This window comes from Rhodnius prolixus, unplaced genomic scaffold, assembly GCF_049639745.1.
Source record: "Rhodnius prolixus isolate KJV_2025 unplaced genomic scaffold, Rpr scaffold_1, whole genome shotgun sequence".
In the NCBI taxonomy this organism is placed as follows: Eukaryota; Metazoa; Arthropoda; class Insecta; order Hemiptera; family Reduviidae; genus Rhodnius; species Rhodnius prolixus.
In genome coordinates, this window is record NW_027411581.1 from 14,622,884 (window position 1) to 14,648,791 (window position 25,908).

At 34.1% G+C, this 25,908-nt stretch overlaps 2 protein-coding genes across 3 annotated transcripts in view; one reads left to right on the plus strand and one right to left on the minus strand.

The window, feature by feature from the left end:
- The window catches only part of LOC141446634 (calmodulin), a 139,164-nt gene that overhangs the window by 27,222 nt on the left and 86,034 nt on the right, over positions 1-25,908 (plus strand). The window contains exon 2 of the mRNA XM_074113264.1: positions 13,906-13,968. The gene's annotated coding sequence lies outside the window, so the exon portion shown is untranslated. The remainder of the gene's footprint in view (positions 1-13,905; positions 13,969-25,908) is intronic.
- The window catches only part of LOC141446627 (uncharacterized), a 38,483-nt gene continuing 13,413 nt past the window's right edge, over positions 839-25,908 (minus strand). Inside the window, exons 2-6 of one of the 2 annotated variants that reach the window (XM_074113218.1) lie at positions 9,222-9,349; positions 6,114-6,247; positions 3,838-3,995; positions 1,382-1,523; positions 847-1,297 (exon numbers count right to left, since the gene is read on the minus strand). In XM_074113218.1, coding sequence (XP_073969319.1) covers positions 910-1,297; positions 1,382-1,523; positions 3,838-3,995; positions 6,114-6,187 — 762 coding nt within the window. In that variant the 5' untranslated portion in view covers positions 6,188-6,247; positions 9,222-9,349 and the 3' untranslated portion in view covers positions 847-909. Of the gene's footprint in view, positions 1,298-1,381; positions 1,524-3,837; positions 3,996-6,113; positions 6,248-9,221; positions 9,350-25,908 lie in introns of both variants that reach the window. The other variant, XM_074113210.1, reaches the window with a different exon arrangement.

Genomic DNA, 25,908 nt, shown 5'->3' on the forward strand with positions numbered 1-25,908 from the left:
TTATTGTGAGCGAGAAACTAGTTCTGAAATCTGTTAACCGCAAGTGCGATTTTATAGAAGATTTTTTTAATTTTTAACGAATTACTCGACCTATTTTAAAAATTTCTTTAGACTTTGTGAGTTATTTACTTGGTCACTTTTTTTTTTAAACAACAAATTATCGTTTTTTGATTGGTGGAAGCCCTCTGGGAACAGCATTGTTCTATTTCCGTCTGAAGTACGCCTTCACAGAAGTACATTATAATTATTAATATCAATGAATTTTAAAAACATTTAGGTTTGTATAAAATCGATTTAGCAAAAAAATGGGGCTTTTGTACAACCTACATATTTACAAAAATGTTTTGGGGAAGAATTTTTCTCGAAAAAAGTGGCACCAATTTTCAATTAAACTCTTTTATCACATTATTGGTCACATTCGAATTGGCATCTTGAATTTTTGAAACGTATTTCAGATTAAAATTAGTTAGGAGAGGCTGTAGGGTGGATCTGAGAGCTCGCTTTGTTTAACTGCCAAATATAGTTCAAAGAAGGGAGAGATTATGGTGTTCTTCCTACCTGCAAACTTGAGCTATACGTAAATCTCCCTAAATTTAGTTTAACAAAAAAGTAATGTAATTTTTGTAATTCCCGTAAATGGGAGTCGTATAATTGGCCTCAATTGGCCTCATCTGGCGTTTTAAGGCTGCAAGAGCATCATTTTCCTTATTTCCTTATTCCACTTCAAATCCTTGTCCTTCATTTTCTGTTTATTGCTTACTAAATACTTACGAAATTTCTCGAGAGCCTAACTTCTTCTTTCTAGAAGTAAATGAACGTAGAAATAATTTGAGTAACAAATAAATAAGCAATTTTAAATAAATTTTATTCAAACAATTTAATGTTAAAAATTAAAAGAAAAAAAAACTTTTAAAATTCACAGACAGAATTCCTAATCTTACATTTAGAATCCATTTTATCTACTTCAATCTGGTGTTCAGCTGATAAGACCGCTTCAAAAAGTTTTCTTTTAATTTGATTTTGATATAGTTTTGGTAATTTTTTTGTAGTTTCACACATACTATTAAAAAACAGATCAATATCTCTATTATCTTCATCGTCATTAGTTTTCAATTTAGTTTTTATGCAACTGATTACTTGATCAGCTGTTTCGTTGAAATGTTTGAAATTTGTCGTTTTATTAAAATTATTAGGCGATTGTTCATGTAATAATATGTTATCAAACTTCTCTATCTTTCTAATAAATTCATCTTTGTTTAAATTATTATTAGTTAAATTTAGAAAATCATTTTTTAAACTGAAAAAAAAAAGTATTTTATTTTTAATATATATTATTGTCTTTAAATAGTATAACACTGTTTATAACAGGATATCAACTTACGTGCCTGTGGCCACACAAGGACGTAAAAATTCCAACTCCTTTTGATATTGCCATCCTTTCAAATTATTCGTTGTTTGTCCATTTTGTCTCAATAGTCTGTAGCAATCTCGTAGCTTCTTCCAGTCATTCTTGATTTTGGACACTAAAACAGTATACTGAACATACTTAGGTATACATTAAAACTGTCCGGTAGGACAGTTGTATAAGGGTTAATCGTTAAAAAAATGAACGAAAAAGCGAAACGTTGAAAAACACCCAACTTTGACCATTTTTTTTTTTTATCTTTTCCTATAAAAGATAAAATTCCCAAATTTTCTTTATAATATCGAGCAAATGCTCCTTTATAATTGTAATTTTTTGTGACAACCCAGATCTAATATCCTATAAATAGGTGATTGTTAAGAAAAGTGATTATTTGATTACATACTAGGAATTATTGCGACACGAAACGAAGTCAAATATTCCAAATATTATGTAAATCTACTGGAACTATTCATATTTAAATTGGGAAACTATTCAGTCATTAACATACTATAGTGAAAACTAAATTCCTATAAATTTGGTATTTTGGTTTTTTACTTAACCTTTTTCCTATTACGTTGTTAAGCTTGGTAGCAATTAATTTGGAGGAGCTATGTTTAGAATACTTGGGAAGCTTTACGGAGAAAGTTGCTCAAGTTGTAACAGATAGCGGTTATCTGTAACAGCCGGCCTAACACCTAAAGGTCCCTGGGTAGTTACCAGGATGTTGACCGAAAATATCCTTTCTTGTATCTTCTTGTGGATGTCATCTTCGACATTCTAAGAAGGGCACTTTCCTAGAAGTAGTCCACCCCAACCGCTGGCTTTCATCATTTTTCTTAGAACTTTCCTAGAGAACTAGGGTGAGTTAATTTGTCTTCTGTAGCTGCTGCAGGTCACCCCTTCAGTGGGGGCACAATAGATCGATTTGGAGGCAGTGCAAAATACTTAGGAAAGAAAAAGAATAAGTTAAAAATTGCGGGCATGCAGAAAGTTTAGATATTTACTAGTAAAGTACTAGCGGCCATAATCTGGAATTCAATTGAAGAGATGGTTTAGTGTTTGACAATTGAACAATTTTTGTTAGAGATTATTAGCGATAAATGCATGCCCCAGATGACAGTGTCTACAAATTGGCGCGGGTTGATTTATTGTGGCCAAGTCTATGCCAATGATTATTTGTAGAGTTTTGTTAAACAGGGGCTCTCTTTATGCTCTCTCCAAATTAATTTCAATAGAACACTATGAAAGGTTACTTTTTCTTAATCATTTTTTTTTCTTTCATAGAAGAGAAAGTGTTATGAACATTTAGAAAATCAGTTTCTAAAATCTCTTCTTTTAAGAAAATGTGGGAGTCTCATATATTAATATGAGAAATTTATAGTAAATTATGTTTGTTAGACGCCTCTGACCTCGATACCTAATTCGGCAGTTGGACATAAATCCTATCAGAAAAAATAGACAATTACTTTACTTTTACTGTGTGAACATTCTTGCTTAAAAAACCAAAATAATCGCAGCGAGTTCCAACTTTGTTCTCCCATGAGACCCAAAAAACTCCTCGACCGGAAGTATTACCAGGTTACTGAATTTGTTCACTTCATTGAACAGTTCCTTACTTAGTAGTCACTATTAGATTTGAGGTCGTCAGTCAAGTAGTTGGATTACTAAGCTTAGTAACGCTGCATTATTTCTTTCGTTGGAATCTAGTTTGCACGCCACATGTCTTCTTTTTTTTTTTTTGTCAGTGCAATGTGCAAGGTATTTATTAATCTATCGGTGCAAGGAAACGCAGTCGGGTTTAATTAAGTGATAAAACATCTGAGAATTGAAGTTATTTTTAGATTTTTGTACATATTCTAAAGTGATGTTGTTAAAATAAAATATAAGAAAAAAAGTAAAACAACCAGAGCAATTAATAGACAAAATTATATTATGCAACGGTTTTGTAAACTAATAGCGATAAAAAGTTTTGCTATATTCAATGGACTTGGTGTGGAGTAAATAACTGTATGAATGAATTCATAGGGACGGAATTTTAAATATAAGCTTGAATTTTTCCTAATGCTTTTTCTTTAAGGATTAAATTTAATACTTGTCATTCTCAGATTTATTTGTGAATGAACTTCTCCCATGAATGAATGAATGAAATTAGAATTAGAACTTAAAGCTTTTCGTAAGATGCGTAAATTCATTTTATAGTGGACCCCGTTGTGAAGGAATAGCTTAATAAAGTGAATGAATTAATACATATTAAGTAATTTGAGAGACTAATTATGAATAATGGCCAAGTTTTTCCCTTCTCTTCAAACTCAAAATCCAAAAAATAATTTCAAATTATTTAAAAAGATTTATAAGAACAAAATAAAAGATTAAATGACTGAAAATTGTATTCTACTCGACTAAAAATATTTTAATTGCAAAAAATAATTTACCATCTTCATTTAACTTATTTGAAATTCTAATCCAACAATCTTCTTTTATATTTATATCTCTATACTCTTCTTTGTCCAGATCATAAAGGCAGGGGTATTTCTTTATTTCCTTAATTAAAGCCACGTTATTTAGTTGGCCAATGAAATCTAGGTCAGCACTGAAATTGATGATACAATATTTTTAATATTATTATTATTATTGTCATCATTATTTTTAATGTAAGGGGTGCCAACGTCTAAGGTCATTGGCGCTCGGAATTTCTTTCAGTGCTTAGCCGGCCTTTGTGGGCAGTGTTTTATCGTTTCAGATAACACTGTCCATCACCGGGTAGTGAGCTGTTGTGAGAAGTTGTGTTAGAAAGAGAAAGTGATAAATTATTATTCGTCAGTGAGGAATTCGTTAATAGGGCTGCCAGGAGTATTGTGTTGTGAGTGGTTGGTTTGTTTTTTTAGGGCATTCTAAAGAATAAGATCAGGGATATCCATAAAGAATTGGGTATTCTACTTCTCCCTAAAAGATGGATGGTTGGATGAGAGACAGAGAAAGCAGAAAGTTCCCAAAAAATTGTAGCCGACCCAAAATTTCGTGGTTTTTTTTTTTTTAATTGCAATGATTTAGGGCCCATTAACAGCTGAGGTTATTGGCGCCCGGAGCTTTTTCCAGTGCACTTTGGACAATGTTCTCTTGTTTTGCAGACAACACTGTTCATCACCGGACAGTGAGCTGTAAGAAGCTCCTAGGAAGAGAAAAATCTAAGGGCCAGCTGCTGGATTCGAACCCGGGACCTCCGCGTGGGAAGGCAATTCGCTAACCACATAGCTAAACTCTTGTGATCCTGTTTATCGTTCTATTCTTTCATAATTTTTGCAACCAAATTTTTTTTTTTTTTTTGACGTTCTTTAATAAGATTCCCTCTAAAAATTTTCATAAGATCTACTGGTAAATTGTACTTTTAGGAAGGACAACACCAAAAGGGCTTTCTGCCCTTTTTAGGCATTCCGATCATACCCACTAATTCAGACCATATGATAGAATATAATTTTCTCTTTCCTAGAAACCACAAAACATGTATTTCCAGCGTATCAATTTAGACAATTTGACACGATTACTAAAATAAGAGAAATAAAAATAGGAGTTATTTTCATTTGATGATGTTAAAAGAAGGAAGTAGAGTAAGATCGACAATATTGATGATGATGGAGGATCATCACGAGGCAACGAAGCGTGACGGACAGTGCACCGCCCTGTCATCCGCAAGCCACAACCTCTACTAGACTTGATTATACCTTCGCAATACCCTATTTTGTATTGAACGGAAATAAATTTAGCTCAAACTAAATTATTCCTTAGAGACAGATAGTCATTTATTTAAAAGCAATAGAAATGGTGTATGCGCTTTCAAAATGAAGTAGGTTATTTACATGACAATTATAATTGCATAAAATTGTGTTTTATGACTTCAATTATTATTGAATAATTGGTACACAATTGGGTCTGGCAGGTTTCAAAAGAAAGGCTTTCTTTTTGTTGGAATATTCTTTTTGTTTTATGCCTAAAATTCGATGTAAAATTGAAAAAATTGTCGTGAATTACTCGACATTTTTTTTCAGTTGGATCGTAACGAATTTGCGAATTTATTTTTTTAATCTTTTATTGAAATTTAAAACTGCAGTAATAGTTATTATTGTGATGCTGCAGTCCTATAGTACGATCTGGGCTTCATTTAAGAGAGGCTGCCACTTTTCCCTCATTTCGGCTTTTTGCCGCCACCTTCTGAACCCTTCCTACCGCAAAAATGCTCTCTTCTTTACGCTACCAAGATGGTAGGACGACCTGTAGGACTAGTGCACCCGGATGTCCATATAAAACAAAAATTGTTGTAAGAAGTAAATTGATAACAAAATATCAGAATTATTTGAGTAGATAAGGCACCCAGTTAGTATCTCTCATTTATTGCACTGTTCTCACGATAAGAGTAGATCACGAGGCTGCTAGCCCTTTAATCTCCTTTGAGGTTTACTTGATATTGCAGAACAAGATAGGTGTTTAATGAAAGGGTTAGAATGAGCTGCTTTAGAGGAATGAAATTTGAGAAACGAATTTTTCAAAGATGGTTGACGGAAGTTTAGAGTTTCGTTCTTTCCCTTAATAATAAATACCGCTTAATTCATTAAAAGAAAAAAAATAGCACGCATCTGAAAACCATTCTTCTTACTTTGTAATGCTTATACAATCTTGTAAATTTTTTTAGACTAAATAAAAGTAATAAAATTACCCAATTTTTGCTCGCCATTGGGCAGCTCGGGTCGGTAAAGTTAGATCTTTTTGCCGCTCAATTTGTTTAGGCATTCTAAATATTGGTTACTCCATACATTTTGATCTATTTTTGTGTATGATTGCCTCCAGTATCTGGGAAAAAAATAGTCAAATAAGGAAACAAATATTTTAGGCTATATTGTCGAGGTAATGTGGAGTTAGGTACTGATTGATAAGCGATAAGCAAAATATTTTATTTTATTTTTTAAATAAAAAACGGATCTATATTCAATTTACAGAAACAACAATATTAATAACATAAATAATACAAATTTAGGTATTTATAATTTAGGTTTATAATTAGGCTTTAGCATTTTATTTTACCTTTTAGAGGTTTTTATACAAATTTATAGAATAAAAATAGTTCAAAAAAATGGTTGACATCTGGCTTTATTTAGAAAATTTTTTATATCTGTGCCAAAGAAATCTAAGTTAGAATGATTGGCTGTCCGTATCATACGAAAGATAGGGGAGTAAAAAACGTAATTATGTTTGCAGTACGGTACATTGAACGGAGAAGAATGTCGTGTAGTATGGGATAGGATATTAAAAGAAATTAGAGAATGAAGGGAAGGACAGTTTATTTGAGAATGGAGAAGTTTGCAGAGGAAAGAGTGGTCATAATATATTCTTCTGATGGCAAGTGGAGGAATATTGAGAGTGAGCTGTAGATCGGAATAGATAAGGGTTTCTTTAGGGATTTTCGGACGGCAAGCCTACCACCGAAAGAACTTGTTCTGAACAACCTCAATAGAAGCCAAATGTACCTTGGAAGACGGTCTTCAAATTACTGACCCATATTCGAGATGGGGGTCTTACAAGGGATTTATATAATGTGATAAGAACGGCTGTCAGAGAAATTCCTCGTGTTCCTAAATACAAACCCAAGCATTTGTAGAGATTTGCTTCTGATCCTATTCATGTGCTCCATAAAATCCAATTTGCTGTTGAACGTGATGCCCAAAAATCCTTTAGTGACGATACCCTAACCAGCAAAGAGCCGTTCAGCGTATAGTCATAAGACACGGGGTCACGCTGCCTAGTGAAGGAAATTACACTACACTTTGACAAGTTCAGATCTAAAATATGTAATTAATGTAAAAAAAAGGTGCATATTTCTATGCTATATGCAAGTCTAGACAGTAAAAGACAAATATCTTCTAATATAAAGAAAAAATTAAAAGAACCTTCTACATCGAACGTTATTTTTTATGTATTTCTTTGTGAATCAAATAGTTCATTGAAATGGAGTCAAGTAAGGTTTTTTAATTTCTCTTACTACAGATAAGAGAAGTATTGTGATCATACAAAATTTTCTAAATTGACTTTTCACTATAAATACAAATCTGTTTTGAGCTCCGCAAAAAGGAACAGGAAGATGAACCTTTTCATTTCTAATCCAGCCTAATTTTCATAGCCTTTCCATAGCGACCAAAATTTCTCAACTGGAATTTTGAGAATGGATTTTTCATAATTTTTTTTTTTTTGAAATTCTTTTTAAACTGTTTACACAGGAAGGAAGATTATTACCAATTACTGCCATAAATTTGTATTTATTTTCTTGCCAAGTTTCAGTTCTAGAGACTATGTCAGCTTCAGGGCTGGAAGACAATTATGTATAATGTTTCTTACATTTTTAACATCAAAGGTTAGTTTGTCTTCTCTCCTGACTGAATAGATTATTATAACTGTTTACAAGAAAAAGCCCTGAAGATGACTTTTGTCTCTAGGACTGAAACTTTGGCAAGAAAACAGTAAAAAAAAAAAGAATTAAGACTGAAATTGGCAATAATCTTTCTTCTTTTATTCGATAAATGAATCGAGTCACCAAAAACGTTGAATAATATTCTGCCATATTTCCTCACATTACGCTCACGATTGTCTACAACGTTTGTTGGAAAACATTTCCGCCATGAAACGGTTGCTTCTGGCCGAAGGAAATGGTTAGATTTACCTCTAAGGTACCCATTTCCGTACAATTTGCTGTCCTATAATCTCATATGTTATTATAAAAGAGGCGATAAATGTGCGGCTAAAATCCTAAGATATCTCCGTGAATAGGGCAGTGGCATCTAGATCATGATAATTATGATTATTTCCTAAAATTTGAGAAAATCACGTGCATTTTGATAACATGCTTTTGAGACATCTATAAACAATACTTTTTTTACCCAAAAGTTAAATATTAGATTTTTTTTTTTTTTTGAAAATATGGTTATGTCCGCAATGCTGGATAAATATCGTTGATTTCCTCATTCGTAGCATGCATGTTTATTGCATCCCTAACTGGTTTCGGACTTTCACCAGAGGTAGACTAATTAGTTAATGAAGCGATTTTGACTTCACTTAAGTTTCAGTCTATTAACAAGCTGACTGAGTGAGTTGTGGGTGTTATTCAGATAGATAATAAATTGTAAAACATTTTGTTTTGTTCTTTTCCTGTTTTAATTCACGCACCCCTCTCCCCCATATGAAGTACAATTCCAAATTTATAATTCTAAAATATTACACAAGCACTAAACCCTTAAAGGGTTCTGTACTCGATTTCATGAATTTTATTTAATTATTTTTATACATAATGTTTTACGATTCATTACCATTTCGAATTACCCACACGCACACCATGTAACCTCCCTCATTAAGTCAGCGAGTGTAGTAAGAGACAGTAACATGAAGGAAGTTCAAATCTCTACACCAAACTGATTGATAACTGCCTCTATTGATGCATGAATGTTCGAAACCGGTCAGCGATACAATAAACATGCGTACTACGACGACTAAAATCAACGATATTAGATTTATTTTTATAAATATGTGATAATAAACGTGAAAAGTGAGAATGCTGGTAACCAGCTTCATTTTATACGGGATAATTTTGAAAAATTATCTAGTTAATCGTAATTTAAGGCTTTTAACTATTTAAAAAGGTCTTTATTTATCTACTATGAATGCTTAACTTTATATTGAATAATTGTCACATTACTACAAGGCTACAAAAAAGTTTGTTTTTTTTTACAACTATAATAAATAACTACACTATTATTATAAAGAAAATTGTTTGACTCACACATATTTCTTCTGTTGTATATAAGATTCATTTGAACAGAGAATATCAGCAAAAATAGATTTGAAGAGTTTCCGTGACTGTTCTAGGCTAGTCCTTACTCGTGCCATTCACCAACATTCCCTACAAATCTACAATAGACAAAAAAAGAAAAAAGAAAGAAATAGAATCACCTCTGTTAGGATGGTAGGGCAATGATAAAGTTGCTGTCTCAGTTGAGCAGAATTCCACACCCCGAGCCACGGGCGTGTACAATAGAGGGAAAATACTCTAAGAGTTGGTAAATTCGTTTTTCGCTACGTACAACATACATTTCCCAACAACCACCAGCTATTATATATATATATATATATATATAGGCAAAACAATGTTGGGCTTTATTTTTATTTTTCCGTACACTCTAACCAATTCGTACCCTAAATGGCATACCACTTAAATCCGATAAACCAATATTCAGCTGTTCTTTTGTATGTGAATGTGTTCATACCCCTTCATATAGTTTATATAGATAAATATTATATGTATATATATATAATGTAATATATAGATAGATAAAAACAGCCACAATATTACAAAAGTATTTAAACATGAGCTACGGTAGTCTAGCGGTTATAGGCGCAGCCCGCAAAACTAAGATATACGAGGTCTGTAAATTAAGTAATGAGACTGATTTTTTAAAAAAAATTTATTCAAAAAGAATTACAATTCTACATTGTCACCTTCAAAATAACTTCCTTCTGAAGCCACACAGCGCTGGAGACGTTTCTTCCACTCATAGCAGTGCTCGAACTCCGATACTGGAATAGCTTTCAGCTGGTCGGTTACAGCCGTTTGAATGTTTTCGACTGTCCCAAAATGAGTTCTGGAACCCCCATTTTCTGGAACGTATCATTACTGGTGAAGAGTCTTGGGTGTTTGAGTACGACTTAGAAACCAAGCGCCAGAGCATGGAGTGGCACACTTCAACCTCTCCAAGGCCCAAAAAAGCAAGAATGGCAAAGTCGAAGATGAAATGTATGCTGATTTGTTTTTTCGATATCCACGGAATCGTCCACAAAGAGTTTCTACCTCAAGGTCAAGCGGTCAATCAACACTTTAATCGAGAGGTTCTTGAAAAACTTCAAAAAAGGGTCATTCGTGTGAGACCAAACATCAAGAATAAGTGGGTGTTGCATCACGATAATGCTCCTTGTCACACAGCAATTTCAATAAACGAGTTTTTGGCCAGTAAAAACATTCCTGTGGCTGCTCCTCAGCCTACTTATTCGCCTGACTTGAGTCCTTGTGACTTTTTTCTCTTCCCGAAGTTGAAAAATCACCTCAGGGGAACTCATTTTGGGACAGTCGAAAATATTCAAACGGCTGTAACCGACCAGCTGAAGGCTATTCCAGTATCGGAGTTCGAGCACTGCTATGAGGAGTGGAAGAAACGTCTCCAGCGCTGTGTGGCTTCAGAAGGAAGTTATTTTGAAGTTGTCAATATAGAATTGTAATTCTTTTTGAATACAAAAATTTAAAAAAAAATCAGTCTCATTACTTAATTTACAGACCTCGTATTGTGATATTGGGTTCGATTCCTGTTTCTAGGTACTGGATTTTATTTTGTGTGCTAATATGAGAAATTATGAATAAATAAGTTAGCTATCCGTTTTCGTCTATCAGATTGGTAGTTGGACAAGAAATCCTCCTGAAGAAATGGGCGTGGATATTAAAACTGGACAGTTGTATAAGGGTTGATCATTAAAAAAGTGCTCGAAAAAGCGTAACGTTGAAAAACACCCAACTTTGACAATTTTTTTTTCTCATTTTCTATAAAAGATAATATTCCCAAATTTTCTTTAAAATAAAGGGCAAACCCTCCTTTATAACTGTATTTTTTTTTTTTTGCAACAGCGTAGATCAAAGTAGATTTTTAGAAATATGTTACTAAAAACATCTAAAAAATGCTATTTTCTGAAATTGTTTTTGTTCTTGTTGCCATTGTTATTGTTGTTACTATTTCTACTGTAAACAACGTAGCCCTTAACGCGTGAACCGATTTTCAAGAATAAGCTATCATTAGATTCGAAATTTTTTGAATATTTGCCTTTTGGGGGTCTCAACGCTGTATATACATTAGGAGAGGAGTTTGCCCCAAGTATGTAAGGCTCCTTGTAAAATTATTATTACTAATAACTCTGTAAATCTTAGCCCTTTATATGTGCTTATATCCTAGCAGTTTTAAGATGTTCAACATAATTTTTGGGAACTAGTTGAGAAGTCAAAAAACATGTTTCATCCCTATCCACGCGGGGTCTCCAGGTAGCTCAAGGAAAATTCTCTGGAATAGTGTAATCATCTAAGTTTTGTTGAATAATAGAGAACGCACTAGTATATTTGTTAAATGTTATAACCTCCCACCTTGTTACATTAATACTGGCACGAGACTCTCGCACGAAACGACAATTTTACTCCCTCACAAACACACACACAAACTTCATATATAACAACAGAGTTGTTGGGAGTGGCTAGCTGCTCTAGAGACTTGGCGTGCAATCTAATATTTAATATTCCTTCCACCTTTTTCTCTATTATTTTATTTATTTATTTTTATCGCCTCTGAAGTTTTCATGCCTGAAGTATTTAAAGAATGAATTTTATGTATTTTTTTAGAACCTTTTTTCCTTTATTTATTTACTGTTATTCTTTGAATTTATTCACGATACTGTAAGAAAGTTGCGAATTATATAGATTCAATTTGAAGGGATGGTGAGTTAGTGTGACGAAATTCATGACGATTTCCGGTAGTGACAAATTTGGATGATTATTAGATGCATAAGTGCTTAGATTACTGGTTCCCATGTTTCCGGTCACACAATAAACTTGCTATTTCATAAAGTCAACAAGTTAGCAAGTGCAAGACGAGACGGAATCATAAGAGATGACGAATTCTGTACACCAAACTGACTAAAACTACCTCAGATGATGAACGCGAGTCTGAAAGCAGTCAGAGATCTAATAGACATGCGCACTACGACGATTAAAGACTTGCAGTATTATCTAGCATTGGTGTCCCGACCGTGATTTCAATCTTTTGTACTTAATCGTACTTCTCTGCTACTTAATCGTACTTCCCTGCTACTTAATCGTACTTCTCTGTTACTTAATCGTACTTCTCTGGTACTTAATCGTACTTCTCTGCTACTTAAACGTACTTCTCTGTTACATAATCGTACGTCTCTGTTACTTAATCCTACTTCTCTGTTACTTAATCGTACTTCTCTGTTACTTAATCGTACATCTCTGTTACTTAATAATCTGTTACTTAAACTTAGTTCAACTGTTTCCAGTCCTAAATAGAAACTCAACACAGAGTATTGCCAATAAAATATTGTTATAAGAGGTCATAGTTTGACGTGCACTGACTTGTACAGCTCCATGTTGGATAACATGCCAAATACAAAAATGGCACAGGGTGCATCTTAAGGTTAACCATTGATGCTTCAAGATATGCACCTATTGCTAACATGCAGAAATTTTATAGGCGTGCGGTATGTGAGAGACTTATTGGATGAAATTTGTCTCAGTTTCTTTAAAAATGCCGCCCTTAACATAAATCCGTTAATTGATGAATGAGTCCCAAAAATATCAAGAAATTAAATAAATTTTACGCCGTTGGGTAAGTAGATAGTCTTGGATCCAGTAGCGGAGGATGTTTAATTGAACTGACTCCCGTCCATGAACGGAGAAGATACTTACTCTTAGGGGGCGAACATGCTACATAGAAGCCCATCTCATTAGCCTCTGCTGGTCAAGACAAATGACGGTCTTGCCGTTAACTGGCCATTTGGGGGATCTTGACCCAGATTAGGCCAAATGCCCATGTCCTCTCTTAAACTTGAGCCAAAAGCTTAAAAATAAATAAATAAACTTAAATCCTGTCAATAATTCAACATGGCTGCAAAGCTTTTCATTAAAACTTGCCCAAGTTATACGTATTTATGTGTGGAAATTGATTTTCGCCAGGAAGGAGTAGTGCAACAGTCTGGTTTCCGTTTAAAAGACCACTTCAGTGCAATATCCGGTTATGCTGTCAGTGCCAGTAATAACTTACATCACAAACTTTGATAGCTTTTTTTTTTTTGCGAGGATTCAGAATATATTTCTTGGTTTTTGTAATTTTTTACTTTGTGACCATTTTTTTGTTTAAGGCGCGTGTACATCTGTAGTTGCGAGCGCCTGAAGCTTTTTTCTGTGTACAGCCGACTTTTTTGGGTGGGCATCGATCGCCACGATCATCAGCGCCCTTCAACACGTTTTCTTTCCTTATCCAATAGCCACTTGAGCATACTTCCAGGTCTGCTGCAGCTTCCAATCACAAACACCTTTATGAACAAAGCATACTGGAGTTCAGATAAGGAAAAAAATGCCTTCAAACATCCCATCTTATTCAGACAGTGTACTCTCGTTACAGACAACACTGTTCCATCACCGGAGAATTAGCTGGAAGAGAAAAATCTAAGCTGAATTCAAACCCGTTGTATTCTCTGTGTTAGGACCCAGGATACGCTAACCACCGAGCTAATACCTTTTCTCAGAAATCTTACTTTTCTTTCTTAGAAAATGATTCTAAAAAGTTTTTATTTTCAAAACTTTTCCAAGCATGTTGTGAATTTTATACTAGGGTATAATGGTTTGTTTGTTTCAGAACCAGCCTTTTTGGTTTTTGAAATTGTCAGCCTTATTCAGAGAAGTTTAGAAAATAAGAGACGTAAGTAAACATCTTGTTCCTATATTCGAGTATGTTTATCTATCAATAAAATAATGAATATTTCAAATTTTTCAATGTTTTTGTTTTAAATCAATATTATAAAGAGCAACACTATCTAACTGTGGGAAAATTAGTGAGCAAAATGATAATTATTTCCTGTAATATGAAATAATTATGACTAACCATAAGAAGGAATTTCAAAGCGTAAAATGTGAGCTGTTTGATTGGCCAACTTTTTGCCGAAAACATTTCGAAAATTTCGAAGAAAATTTGTCTCGAGTGAGTACTTTCTCTTATTAAGCGCAGTGAAACTAATAAATTGTAATTCTAATTTTTATTTCAATTTTATTTGTATATTTTTTGTTTGTTTTTTTCTTTAACACAGTCCACTATAACTTCGAATCCACTATAACTTCGAATCCACTATAACTTCGAATCCACTATAACTTCGAATCCACTATAACTTCGAATCCACTATAACTTCGAATCCACTATAACTTCGAATCCACTATAACTTCGAATCCACTATAACTTCGAATCCACTATAACTTCGAATCCACTATAACTTCGAATCCACTATAACTTCGAATCCACTATAACTTCGAATCCACTATAACTTCGAATCCACTATAACTTCGAATCCACTATAACTTCGAATCCACTATAACTTCGAATCCACTATAACTTCGAATCCACTATAACTTCGAATCCACTATAACTTCGAATCCACTATAACCTGCCAGTTTTTGGTCAAAACATTTCCATAAGTGGAAACTGGATACGGTAACCGCAACAATAAATATTTTCTTCATATCAATATCCCTTCTCTTCATGACATTGGCGATTTAGCGATTATTAAAATTGTGTAAATAAAATTGAAATTGTATAATGCAGTAGATAATTTTTATTTTTAAATTAGCAAAAAAATCATTGAAATCGTTTCTTCTCTGTTCTGTGTATAACTTTACAAACTTCTTTTGCCTGTTCTAGACAGATCTATTCGGGAGTATACACACAATTGGTCCGTTACAGTATTGCTCTTTATTTAAATCTCACGCGCACATTCAGTAATTTTTACTCTTAAACTTATATCTGCAAGTGACAGGAGTATCGAACATTCGTGACGTCACTTCCTTTTTATAGTAGAATTAAATATTGAGTGTTGATTTACTTTTGATTTTATTGCTGATCTGAGATATGAGTTTTATTCGCTATACACCTTTTTTCAAGCTTCCTGAATCAGCGAAAAAAAAGTGCTGTATATTGTGAACAGCTTATAAAAAATATTTAAAAAAAAAATACAGTTTGCTCAACATCGGTATTTCCTCTTGGGAATCACCAGTGGTTGTGACAGGAAGTAATCGGTCAAAATCCTTCGGACGTAATTATCAATTTCAATGGGGATGTTTCAGATCAGTTATTCCCAGTTAGACAATGTAACTTGGTAACTTAGTAGGTATACCACTGTAGTAATATTATCTCTAATAGCTTCAAAATTTAGCTTACTTTACTGAATAAGTTTCACTTAACTGAATAAATTTTTCATTTTTTTTTTAAATTATTTTTAAAGCGCGTCAACAGCTGAGTTTATTGGCCCCCGGAGCTTATTTTGATTACACTGCCGGCCTTCGGACATGTTCTCTTGTTGCAGGTAACTTCTTGTAATAATCACTGGTGTTTCCCAACACCGGACAATGAGCTGTAAGATGCTCCTAGGAAGAGAAAAAAAAAATGTAAACGCCCCAGCAGCTGGATTCGAACCTGGGATCTCTGCGTGGGAATCCAATATGCTAACCGCATAGCTAATCCCTTCCCTTATTCCGTTTCTTCAGATTTTTTTTCGAAACCAGCTCGAACGAGTTTCTTTAAACTTGGTATCCTAATTTTAAATATTAGAGCTATAATTTTTTTTTTTAAATCATATTTCCAGGTAAATTCGATTAATAGGACATTTTTGGGGGCAAAGGGGGGTTAGGATTATTATTTCTATCTAAAGGGCTATTTTTGAATATTGATCTGGCTTAACACTTGTATAATTTTATTAAATTTCACATATGAAACTAAATTTCCCAATTTTAAGAAAATCGACTGACCGAAAAGACTTTTCATTATTTTAAGCTTTCCTTGAAAACGGTTCCTACAATTTCATTTTAAAGGAAATCGCTAAAAAATTATTTTTGGGAAAATCACGAAATACAGAAAAATTGCCTTTAGTAATCAGTCATTTCAGGATGACTGTTTTGTCCGTAACCTTAGTAACAGAGCAGCAGCAAAACGTGATTTTGTCTAATCTAATTCATTTTATTTGGATTTAGTGATTCACCTGCAGTGAGGTTGCACTAACAGCTCTTCTCACCTAGGTACATACCTATTTATAGTTGGCCTACAATTCCACCTAGTTATTGAAAGGCGTTTGCATATTATCCATAATTCAGTCTCAGAAGAAAGTTAGTCAATCTCTGCTATAGGCGAGAAAAATGCTAGTAAATTTGTTTATCAGTTGGTTTTTTACATCAGCTGTTGATCTAGTTTTCTTTTTAAATAGGTAAGCAGATTTGTTATTTGAATCCAATAAGTCAGACACACTTCTAGTGCTGCTTACACAGCCAGGCATTGCGGATATTTTATCAGATTAACTTCTACCACCTCCTATGGATCGTGTGCGTTTGTTTGTCGTGCTTGTCCTTTTGCCATAAAGAGGAATTGCAGTGGGGTGAATCTGAGGAATAGGACCCATTCTCGGAGCTAGTTAGCCGATGGAACAGTAATTGAACTCCCTATACCTGTCAGCTAACGGAGTATAGCTATTTTAAAATGACAGGATAATTGGGAACAGCGGAGAAGTTTAGCACGCTATGATTGCGACATGTCCTTCTTATCCTCCTAAATTTACAATTTATGTTATATATATGTATGGGTACCTTCTCTTTATTATTATTTTTTAACATAACTATTTACCTGAAATAAAAGCCTATCCAATTTCTCTCATCTTCATTTCATTTTGTTTTTTTATTTAACAAGTTTTCATATAACGATATAAGAAACGTTTTGGACCGTACTGGTCCATCTTTAATCTTTATTTGTTATTTATATTATAACTTCTAAAAAACTTATGAATAGAAATGTCTCGTTAAAAGTTATAATTATAAATACGACAGAGGCATCACGATAGCCGAGCGTTTAGAGGCGAGGCCCCGCGATGTTAAGATGTACTGTGGTTCGATTTCTGGTCTATACTTAGTATGTATAATAAGTTAAATGGGTAATGTGAAAAATCTATAGTAATGTACGTTTTACTAGTCGCCTCCACGTTTGGACGCCTGATAAGATTTCTTAATAATAATTTCTTTAATACTTTTTACTTCTGGGTTAACCAAAATTCAATGTATCTGATTTGAATTTCATTTTCGACTGTCTACTTTGGATTACACATTGTTTAATTACTCACATGGAACCCTCGTACTCGACTGAAAAGACAAGATCTAAACAAGCGATTTTAACCATTAGTTGAAACTGAAACTTATTATCTGGGCGTACAACACCAAACGGTGAGGTTTCATCAAGCCTTCTAAATTTTCGCTGAATCCAATCAATTCAATCAAACATTCCTTTCGTTTTTTGAAGTGGTTAAAACCAAAGATGAATAGCGAACCGTGTAGGAAATGAAACATGGTTGGCTCCCGCTCTTATTTTGTTTCATTGCCGTAAGTTAGACTTTGCTATCCTCTGCAAAAGCTCATTTGTAGTGCTGCAATTGGGTTGCGGCCCTCACTTCTTTGGGGTGGTTTTTGAAGTGGTCAAAAACGTGGACAGCGACTTTTTTTGCAGCATGCAATAAAGTTTGGAATAATTTCTGAAATATTAAAAAAAATAAAAATAAAAGAGATTCTTCCAAAAAAGTAATTCTATTTCGTTTTAGTATATAAAAGACGGCAATGCACAGATGGTGTACGTAGTAAAAACGGAGAGTGCTTGGTATTGAGTAGATTGATGTACTATATATAGGTGGCCGTGCCGCCGTCTTTGCCAGTCCATCAGTATTCAGAGTAGAACACGTTTGATGCATTTATTGGATTACCATCGATTTTGGTAAAGCACACGGTGAAGGTACTGACGGCATATTGCCAGCTCGGCCTTAGCTGAAAGAATTTATGCCTTAAATTTTACCTATTTAGGAAGCCTATCAGTCTTCTTCTCATTTTTATTCAATATTTTAAAAGGATATTAAATCAGTACACAATAAAATTACCTCGGTGATTCAAATTATATTTAGAAATTTCAATTAATAAGTTCGTTGTAAATTTAATTTTTACCAATAGCTTAATGTGGTTATTTAATGGCGGCGGTAAGCTGTATTACAATTACTCTTCAATGGTTATGCAGTAAAACTCTACATTGTTACTCCTCTAAGTAACAGACTAATTTCATAGTTTCCTAGTCTATATTTATAGACATGAATAACTGAAGGCAGGAGTGAAACTTGTTGACATGTTTGAGCGATGCCTCAACGCGAAAGAATTGCCAGACAAAATATTAATTTAAACTTCTTCAATATCCTAACAGAAGTTCTGTTCACAATAAGACAATCTGTCCTACAATTTAGTGAGTAAATAAATCATTAAACTTCCCAAATGCCAAGAAGTGCATGAAACGGCATAACTGACTTGAAAAAGGAAAAAATATTGTTATAACTGGAGCGTACAGCTCCTACAAAGAATTGCACAGCACTTGCGGATAGAAACTATTCTTCAGATCAGAGGAGAAGTCGTTGCTGAAAGGGTTCTTCCTTGCGTAATCTAATAATTAATGCGAAGAAAAGTTGTCTCCGACTAGTTGGTTAACGGAAGAAGTTTTGCCAATTAGCTGCTGTTAGAGTAAGTGGGAGCAAAAGGTGTCCTCTGAAACTGACTATAGTCACTTAGTAAAGAGGCGCCACGCCCAGTGGTATGAAGCAAAGATCCCAAAGTTAACATTTTTTGTGATACTGATTACCATTTCAGGTGTAAATTTTCATTAAATACGGTGATGCTTAAGTAGATGTAATTTCAGTTTGATCTTTTCCGCAATTTATGTTAATAAATCTTAAATTTAGGAAGTTTTCAAATTCGTTCAAACTTCAAACGTTTATATATCTTTTCGTATTGTTTAGATTTCAATCATTCCTTTACCCAATTGTAGAGAAAAGTTAGCTTTATAACTGATAATATCTGCAATGTTTTATTGATAATAGTTATTGAGATATGGAAGGTTAAATTCTAGAGGTTTACGTATTCGTTCAAACTTCAAACGTTTATACCTCTTATCGTATTGTTTAGATTTCAATCATTCCTTTACCCAATTGTAGAGAAAAGTTAGCTTTATAACTGATAATATCTGCAATGTTTTATTGATAATAGTTATTGAGATATGGAAGGTTAAATTCTAGAGGTTTACGTATTCGTTCAAACTTCAAACGTTTATATCTCTAATCGTATTGTTTAGATTTCAATCATTCCTTTACCCAATTGTTGAGAAAAGTTAGCTTTATAACTGATAATATCTGCAATGTTTTATTGATAATAGTTATTGAGATATGGAAGGTTAAATTCTAGAGGTTTACGTATTCGTTCAAACTTCAAACGTTTATATCTCTTATCGTATTGTTTAGATTTTAATCATTCCTTTACCCAATTGTAGAGAAAAGTTAGCTTTATAACTGATAATATCTGCAATGTTTTATTGATAATAGTTATTGAGATATGGAAGGTTAAATTCTAGAGGTTTACGTATTCGTTCAAACTTCAAACGTTTATATCTCTTATCGTATTGTTTAGATTTCAATCATTCCTTTACCCAATTGTAGAGAAAAGTTAGCTTTATAACTGATAATATCTGCAATGTTTTATTGATAATAGTTATTGAGATATGGAAGGTTAAATTCTAGAGGTTTACGTATTCGTTCAAACATCAAACGTTTATATCTCTTATCGTATTGTTTAGATTTTAATCATTCCTTTACCCAATTGTAGAGAAAAGTTAGCTTTATAACTGATAGTATCTGCAATGTTTTATTGATAATAGTTATTGAGATATGGAAGGTTAAATTCTAGAGGTTTACGTATTCGTTCAAACTTCAAACGTTTATATCTCTTATCGTATTGTTTAGATTTCAATCATTCCTTTACCCAATTGTAGAGAAAAGTTAGCTTTATAACTGATAATATCTGCAATGTTTTATTGATAATAGTTATTGAGATATGGAAGGTTAAATTCTAGAGGTTTACGTATTCGTTCAAACTTCAAACGTTTATATCTCTTATCGTATTGTTTAGATTTCAATCATTCCTTTACCCAATTGTAGAGAAAAGTTAGCTTTATAACTGGTATAATCTGCAATGTCGGTCTTGACGCTGAACACAGTTAAGGAGGGACGATTGTCCCACGTATGTACATAGGTGCCCTTCTGAAACTATTTTATGAAGGCCTCCTCTAAAACTAATCACTCTTTAAAACTTAGCCTAATAAAAATTGACAGTATGTGTTATTATAGCTTTCGTGGATCTTGATATCTACAACATTAGAGGTGGGTTTTGCTCCACTTAAGTAAGGCTAAAAAAGTATTAATGAAAAGTTGATATCAATGCAGTACATATAAATGAAATGATGGGTAACTTGCTGATTTGTGTGTTCCTTTTAGCGTTTAATCAACCCTTATACCTAACTTTTTAAACTGTAAGTTTTTGTTAAAGAGATCATATAATTCCTTTAATCGTTGTCTCCTTCTATGTTAACTGGAAGAAAGCTACGAATGTTTAAAACATGCACTTTATTCTTTCTAGTAGGTACAACTTTATTAACATGCAGTTATACTTCAATTTTTTCTAAATTAATCATGCAAAAATGATTGGCGAGGTAATTTTTATGGTGTATTTCTCCATAAAACTGGAGGGTGTGATATGTAGCCACTTCTATGACAAATAAGTACGAAGAGCAATGAATATGAAAGGAAGAAAGTACGTTGACAATTTGAGAATAATAGAACCACTTTATCAGAAAGAGAATGATGATCATAGTCTTATAATGTTAGTTTTATTGTTGCATTTCTTTTTTATTTATGTTTTTATCAATTTCTGCACGCCATCCATTATCGTTATTTCTTATCTTATCACATTCGCTGCATCCTTCCCGTTTCTTTCGTACAGTATATTTATTGTAGTTCTCCCTCACAATACAACCTTAAAATAAATTATTCTAGAGTAACTGTTATTACCACTTGAACATAAATAAATAAATATAACCAAAAATCTGGTTCGTGACTCTTTCACAAATACCGCTTGTCTATGTACGTTAATAAATTACCTTGAATCTAGTTCTTAGATGGAAAGCTTCGCATTAAAATAATGTAAATACAAGGAGTCTCACCGTTTAGTGATGTACGAGGTGTGGCTATTAAATAACGAGACTGATGCTGCTACAGAAGAACTATGCATGCGCCAAATACCAACGACCGACAGCTGTACAGCGTGAAGCCTTCTCTTTCGATTGCAGCGTCTCACGTGTTTGTAGAGAAATGTGTCTGACCGGAACCGTCGTTTGTGTAAGAGGTGTTAGTTTCGTTTTGCCGAGAACATGATACTACACATGTAGTAGAGCAACGAATTGTCGTGAAATTTCACACGAAACTTGGTGAAACCGCTACTGAAACATATCTTTTATTAAAAGAAGTTTATAGCGATGAATGTTAATAACTTGCGCGAGTTTTTGAGAGGTTCAAGCGTTTCCAAGATGGCCGAGAAGACGTCGGAGATGATGACGGCCCAGGTCGCCCTTCCAAGTCCAAAACGGATGAAAATATCGATTATAATTAATCAACATTACTACCGTGAGGTGCTTGTTTAACTCCGTGAAAGAGTAAGGAAGACCCGATTGGTGGAAGAACAAGTCATGGGATCTCCATCAAGACAACGCGCCGGCTCACACTGCATTGTCTGTCAAGACGTTTCTAGCCAAGTACAACATCCCAGTTTTAGGCCATCCTCCTTATTCGCCTAACCTGGCCCCATGTGACTTTTATCTGTTCCCTAAAGTCAAATCTGCATTAAAAGGGACACGATTTCAGTCCTTTGAAGCTGTGAAAGAAAAAGCGGCACGCGTCTTGCAGGAGCTCACAGAAAAAGACTTCCAGCACTGTTTCGAACAATGGTAAATTCGCATGGAGCGTTGTAGAGATAGGGGAGGGGTGTATATTGAAGGTGATAATAACTAAATATGTATAAATTTAAAATAAAATGTTTTACAGCATCAGTCTCGTTATTTAATAGCCACATCTCGTATAATCAGGTTTCTGTTTCGATAATTGAGTCAGAGGTACGTATATAGTAAAGCTTGATCGTCTTCAAGTAATAGTTAAATCGGTCGTTTAGACCTAGTCTTTTCAGTCAGATATGAGGTTTTCAGATATTCGATGTATAATCCGAAGTAGAGTGTGTGGTCGGCAGCTAGAAATGAAATTCAAATCAGATACACAGAATTTTATTAGCCAGAGGTAAAAAGATTAAAGAAAATAATGTTTAATTTCATTTTATAATCACACCTCATTATTAATTCCTTTCATTAACATTAGAGATAAAAAATCTAGGCCTAGACCCGGGCAATCGAACCCAGTATACCCACAATATAGCTTAGTATTGCGGGCCTCTCCTCTAACCGCTCGGCTACCGTGGGCTTTATCTATCTAATCGTAATATTATCTTCTACAAAAGGTAAAAGATAATTACAAAAAGATAAAACTACATTAAATGGATAATCAACAAAAAGACATAACAGATAAGGGCTTTAGCCTCTGAGATCCAGTTGAGAAGTAGTTTACGTGTAGTTAGGGGTCACTGTTTTATCGATGAGTTCGTTCAATATATAAACTCATTATTATCTTGCTATAAAGTTTAAGTCACTTCATTTAAGCTGTTATAACTTTGTGTACTAGATATCAGACAGTCTAGAAACTTAATATCATGAAAGTGACCTGCAAAAATTTGATAAGCTTTTTGGATTATCAATATAAAAAGTAAAAGATCTTCACTTTAGTTCTTTAATCTTGTAGTTCATCTTCTTTTTTGATTGAAAAAAATGTGTGAAAATAAAATATTGTACTAAACACATTTAGTCGAAACAGACATTACAAACATGATCAAAACATTCTGTTAATATTCTAAAATATTCTATTAGATTTACTGAATGTGCTTGGCATCTACGAGGGTCGTTTGAAAAGTCCGTGCAAAAATAAAAACTACTTAATTTTTTGGGGTAAACCTTTTTTATTTTTCAACATAGTCTCCTTTTAGGCTTACACACTTCGTCCAACGCTGCTCTAGTTTGTTGATCCATTCCGAATAATAGGATTTGTCCAAGTCTGAAAAATAGCCATTCGTTTCTGCAATCACCTCCTCGTTTGAATAAAATCTTTTTCCCGCCAGCCATTTCTTCATATTGGGGAACAAATAGTAGTCCGAGGGAGCCAAGTCTGGAGAATAGGGGGGATGTGAAACGAGTTGGAACCCTATTTCCATTAATTTTGCGACCACAACTGCTGAGGTGTGAGCTGGTGCGTTGTCGTGATGGAAAAGGACTTTTTTGTGGGCCAATCTTGGGCGTTTTTCTTGCAGCTCGGTTTTCAAACGGTCCAATAACGATGAATAATATGCACCTGTAATAGTTTTACCCTTTTCCAGATAGTCGGTGGGGATTATTCCTTGCGAATCCCAAAAGACAGTCGCCATAATCTTTCCGGCCGAAGGAACGGTCTTCGCCTTTTTTGGCGCAGATTCCCCCTTGGTAACCCATTGTTTAGATTGTTCTTTGGTCTCAGGAGTGTAGTGATGTATCCATGTTTCATCCACAGTGACGAAACGACGCTTAAAGTCCTGCGGATTCTTCTGGAACAGCTGCAAACCGTCCTTGCAACACTTCACACGATTTCGTTTTTGGTCAAGCGTGAGCAATCGCGGCACCCATCTTGCGGATAGCTTTGTCATGTCCAAATGTTGATGCAAAATATTATGTACCCGTTCATTCGAGATGTCCACAGCACTAGCAATCTCACGCACCTTCACTCTTCTGTCATCCATCACCGTATCATGGATTTTATCAATGATTTCTGGAGTAGTAACCTCAACAGTGCGTCCAGAACGTTCAGCGTCACTTGTGCCCATATGGCCACTCCGAAAATTTTGAAACCACTTATAAACTGTTCTAATCGAAGGTGCAGAGTCCCCATAATGTTTATCAAGCTTCTCTTTAGTCTCCTGAGGCGTTTTGCCTTTCATAAAGTAGTGTTTAATCAACACAGAAATTCTTTTTCGTCCAATTTTTGAAAATCACTCGACTTCATCGATTCAAACGAATGCCAAACACAAAGAAATAGACCGATCTGGCTGAAACTTGATGTGTGTTCTTCCAAGAGATGCTACTAACTAAACATAACCTCGATACGCGCCAGTGGTGCTATCTCTCTGACTTTGCACGGACTTTTCAAACGACCCTCGTATGTAGTGCATATTAAGCTTACGTAAAATGAAAATATTAGAATAAGTGTCACGCTGTGACGGACGCTTTTTTATTAAAGTGTATTGATTATTAAATTTGATGAAAAAACTAGTATTAAACCAGCAAAGAACATGTACGAAGTAGTCCGACTCGATTGTCAATTGGCTTCACTTGATTGGCACTTAGCGATTCCTGGAGAATAATTTGCACGCTGATTAGTGAGAGGGTGTTAAATTGGTTGAAGCATCCAAAATTGTATCTTGCACACGATGTGCTTCTACAAGATTGTTGGCTGAACACTTCATCTCTTCGTGTTTCTGCATCTACCTTTACTCTTGTCAGGAGGTTAGACTCTCTCTCTCTGATCGCCTCTTGATACCAAGCTTTGCTGATTTCTTAATCTCTTGTTAATGTTTGAAAAGTTTGAAGTCCGTTGAAGTTCTGCAGTTACACTATAAAGTTTTAACACTATTTCAACATATTCTTTGTTCCCCGTATTCTCTGAAATTTTTTTCTACAATTATGTATTGAGAAAATCACAAAGAACTAGTTTATTTATTTTTTCGAAATTTACTTCCGTCTGTTCTATTTGATCAAAACCTTTTTTTTCGATAAAGGCGCCGTGATAGCCGAGTGGTTTGAGGCGGGATCTATAAAGCTAAGATGTTTTGGTGGTAGTGGGTTCCCGGTCTAGATTTGGGATTTTATTTTATGTTTAATATGAGAACTTCATAGAGAATGTTGGCTAGTCGTCTTTGTTCGCGACATGTAATTCGGTAGTTGGACGTTAAGCTGGCGTGAAAAAATAGGCATTACTGTTTTCTGTAAAGGTGGCCTCAAAAGTCATATTTTAGGAGAATACTCTACATCAAAAATCTGCCCGATTACAATACTTTTATTTATGAGTAGCAAGAGAAAGTTACAATACCAAAAAAATGTAATTGTAAACAAAATAAAGTTGTTCTTTGATAAAATTGACGATATTAATAAATAAAACATTTTCACCTCTAAACATTGTACGTAAAAAAGCAAACAAGAAGTGACGGTGGGGCTCTCTAGTGTCCATCCGGCGGAACAAATCTGATATCAAAAGAAACCCCAACCGAGAATATTTTTAATATAAAATTACAAATATCTGATCAACTTGTTCAATAGATCAATCAGTTCTCTTTAATGTGAGAGGTATTTTTTGTTTTGGTCTTAGAATCTTTGATATCTATAATGATTTTTTGTTTATACTGAATATTATGCTGCTGAGGGAGACCACTCTCACTGCAGAAAGAAATGGGAGCTGAAAGTTCATCCTCCTGTCCATTATCCTCCTAATTTTCTTAAAGAAAACAATACGAGGTATCCTAGATAGGTGGTATTCCATTGGTTGCAATTCAGGAAGCCCTAGATAGAGTAGGGAGTCGATAG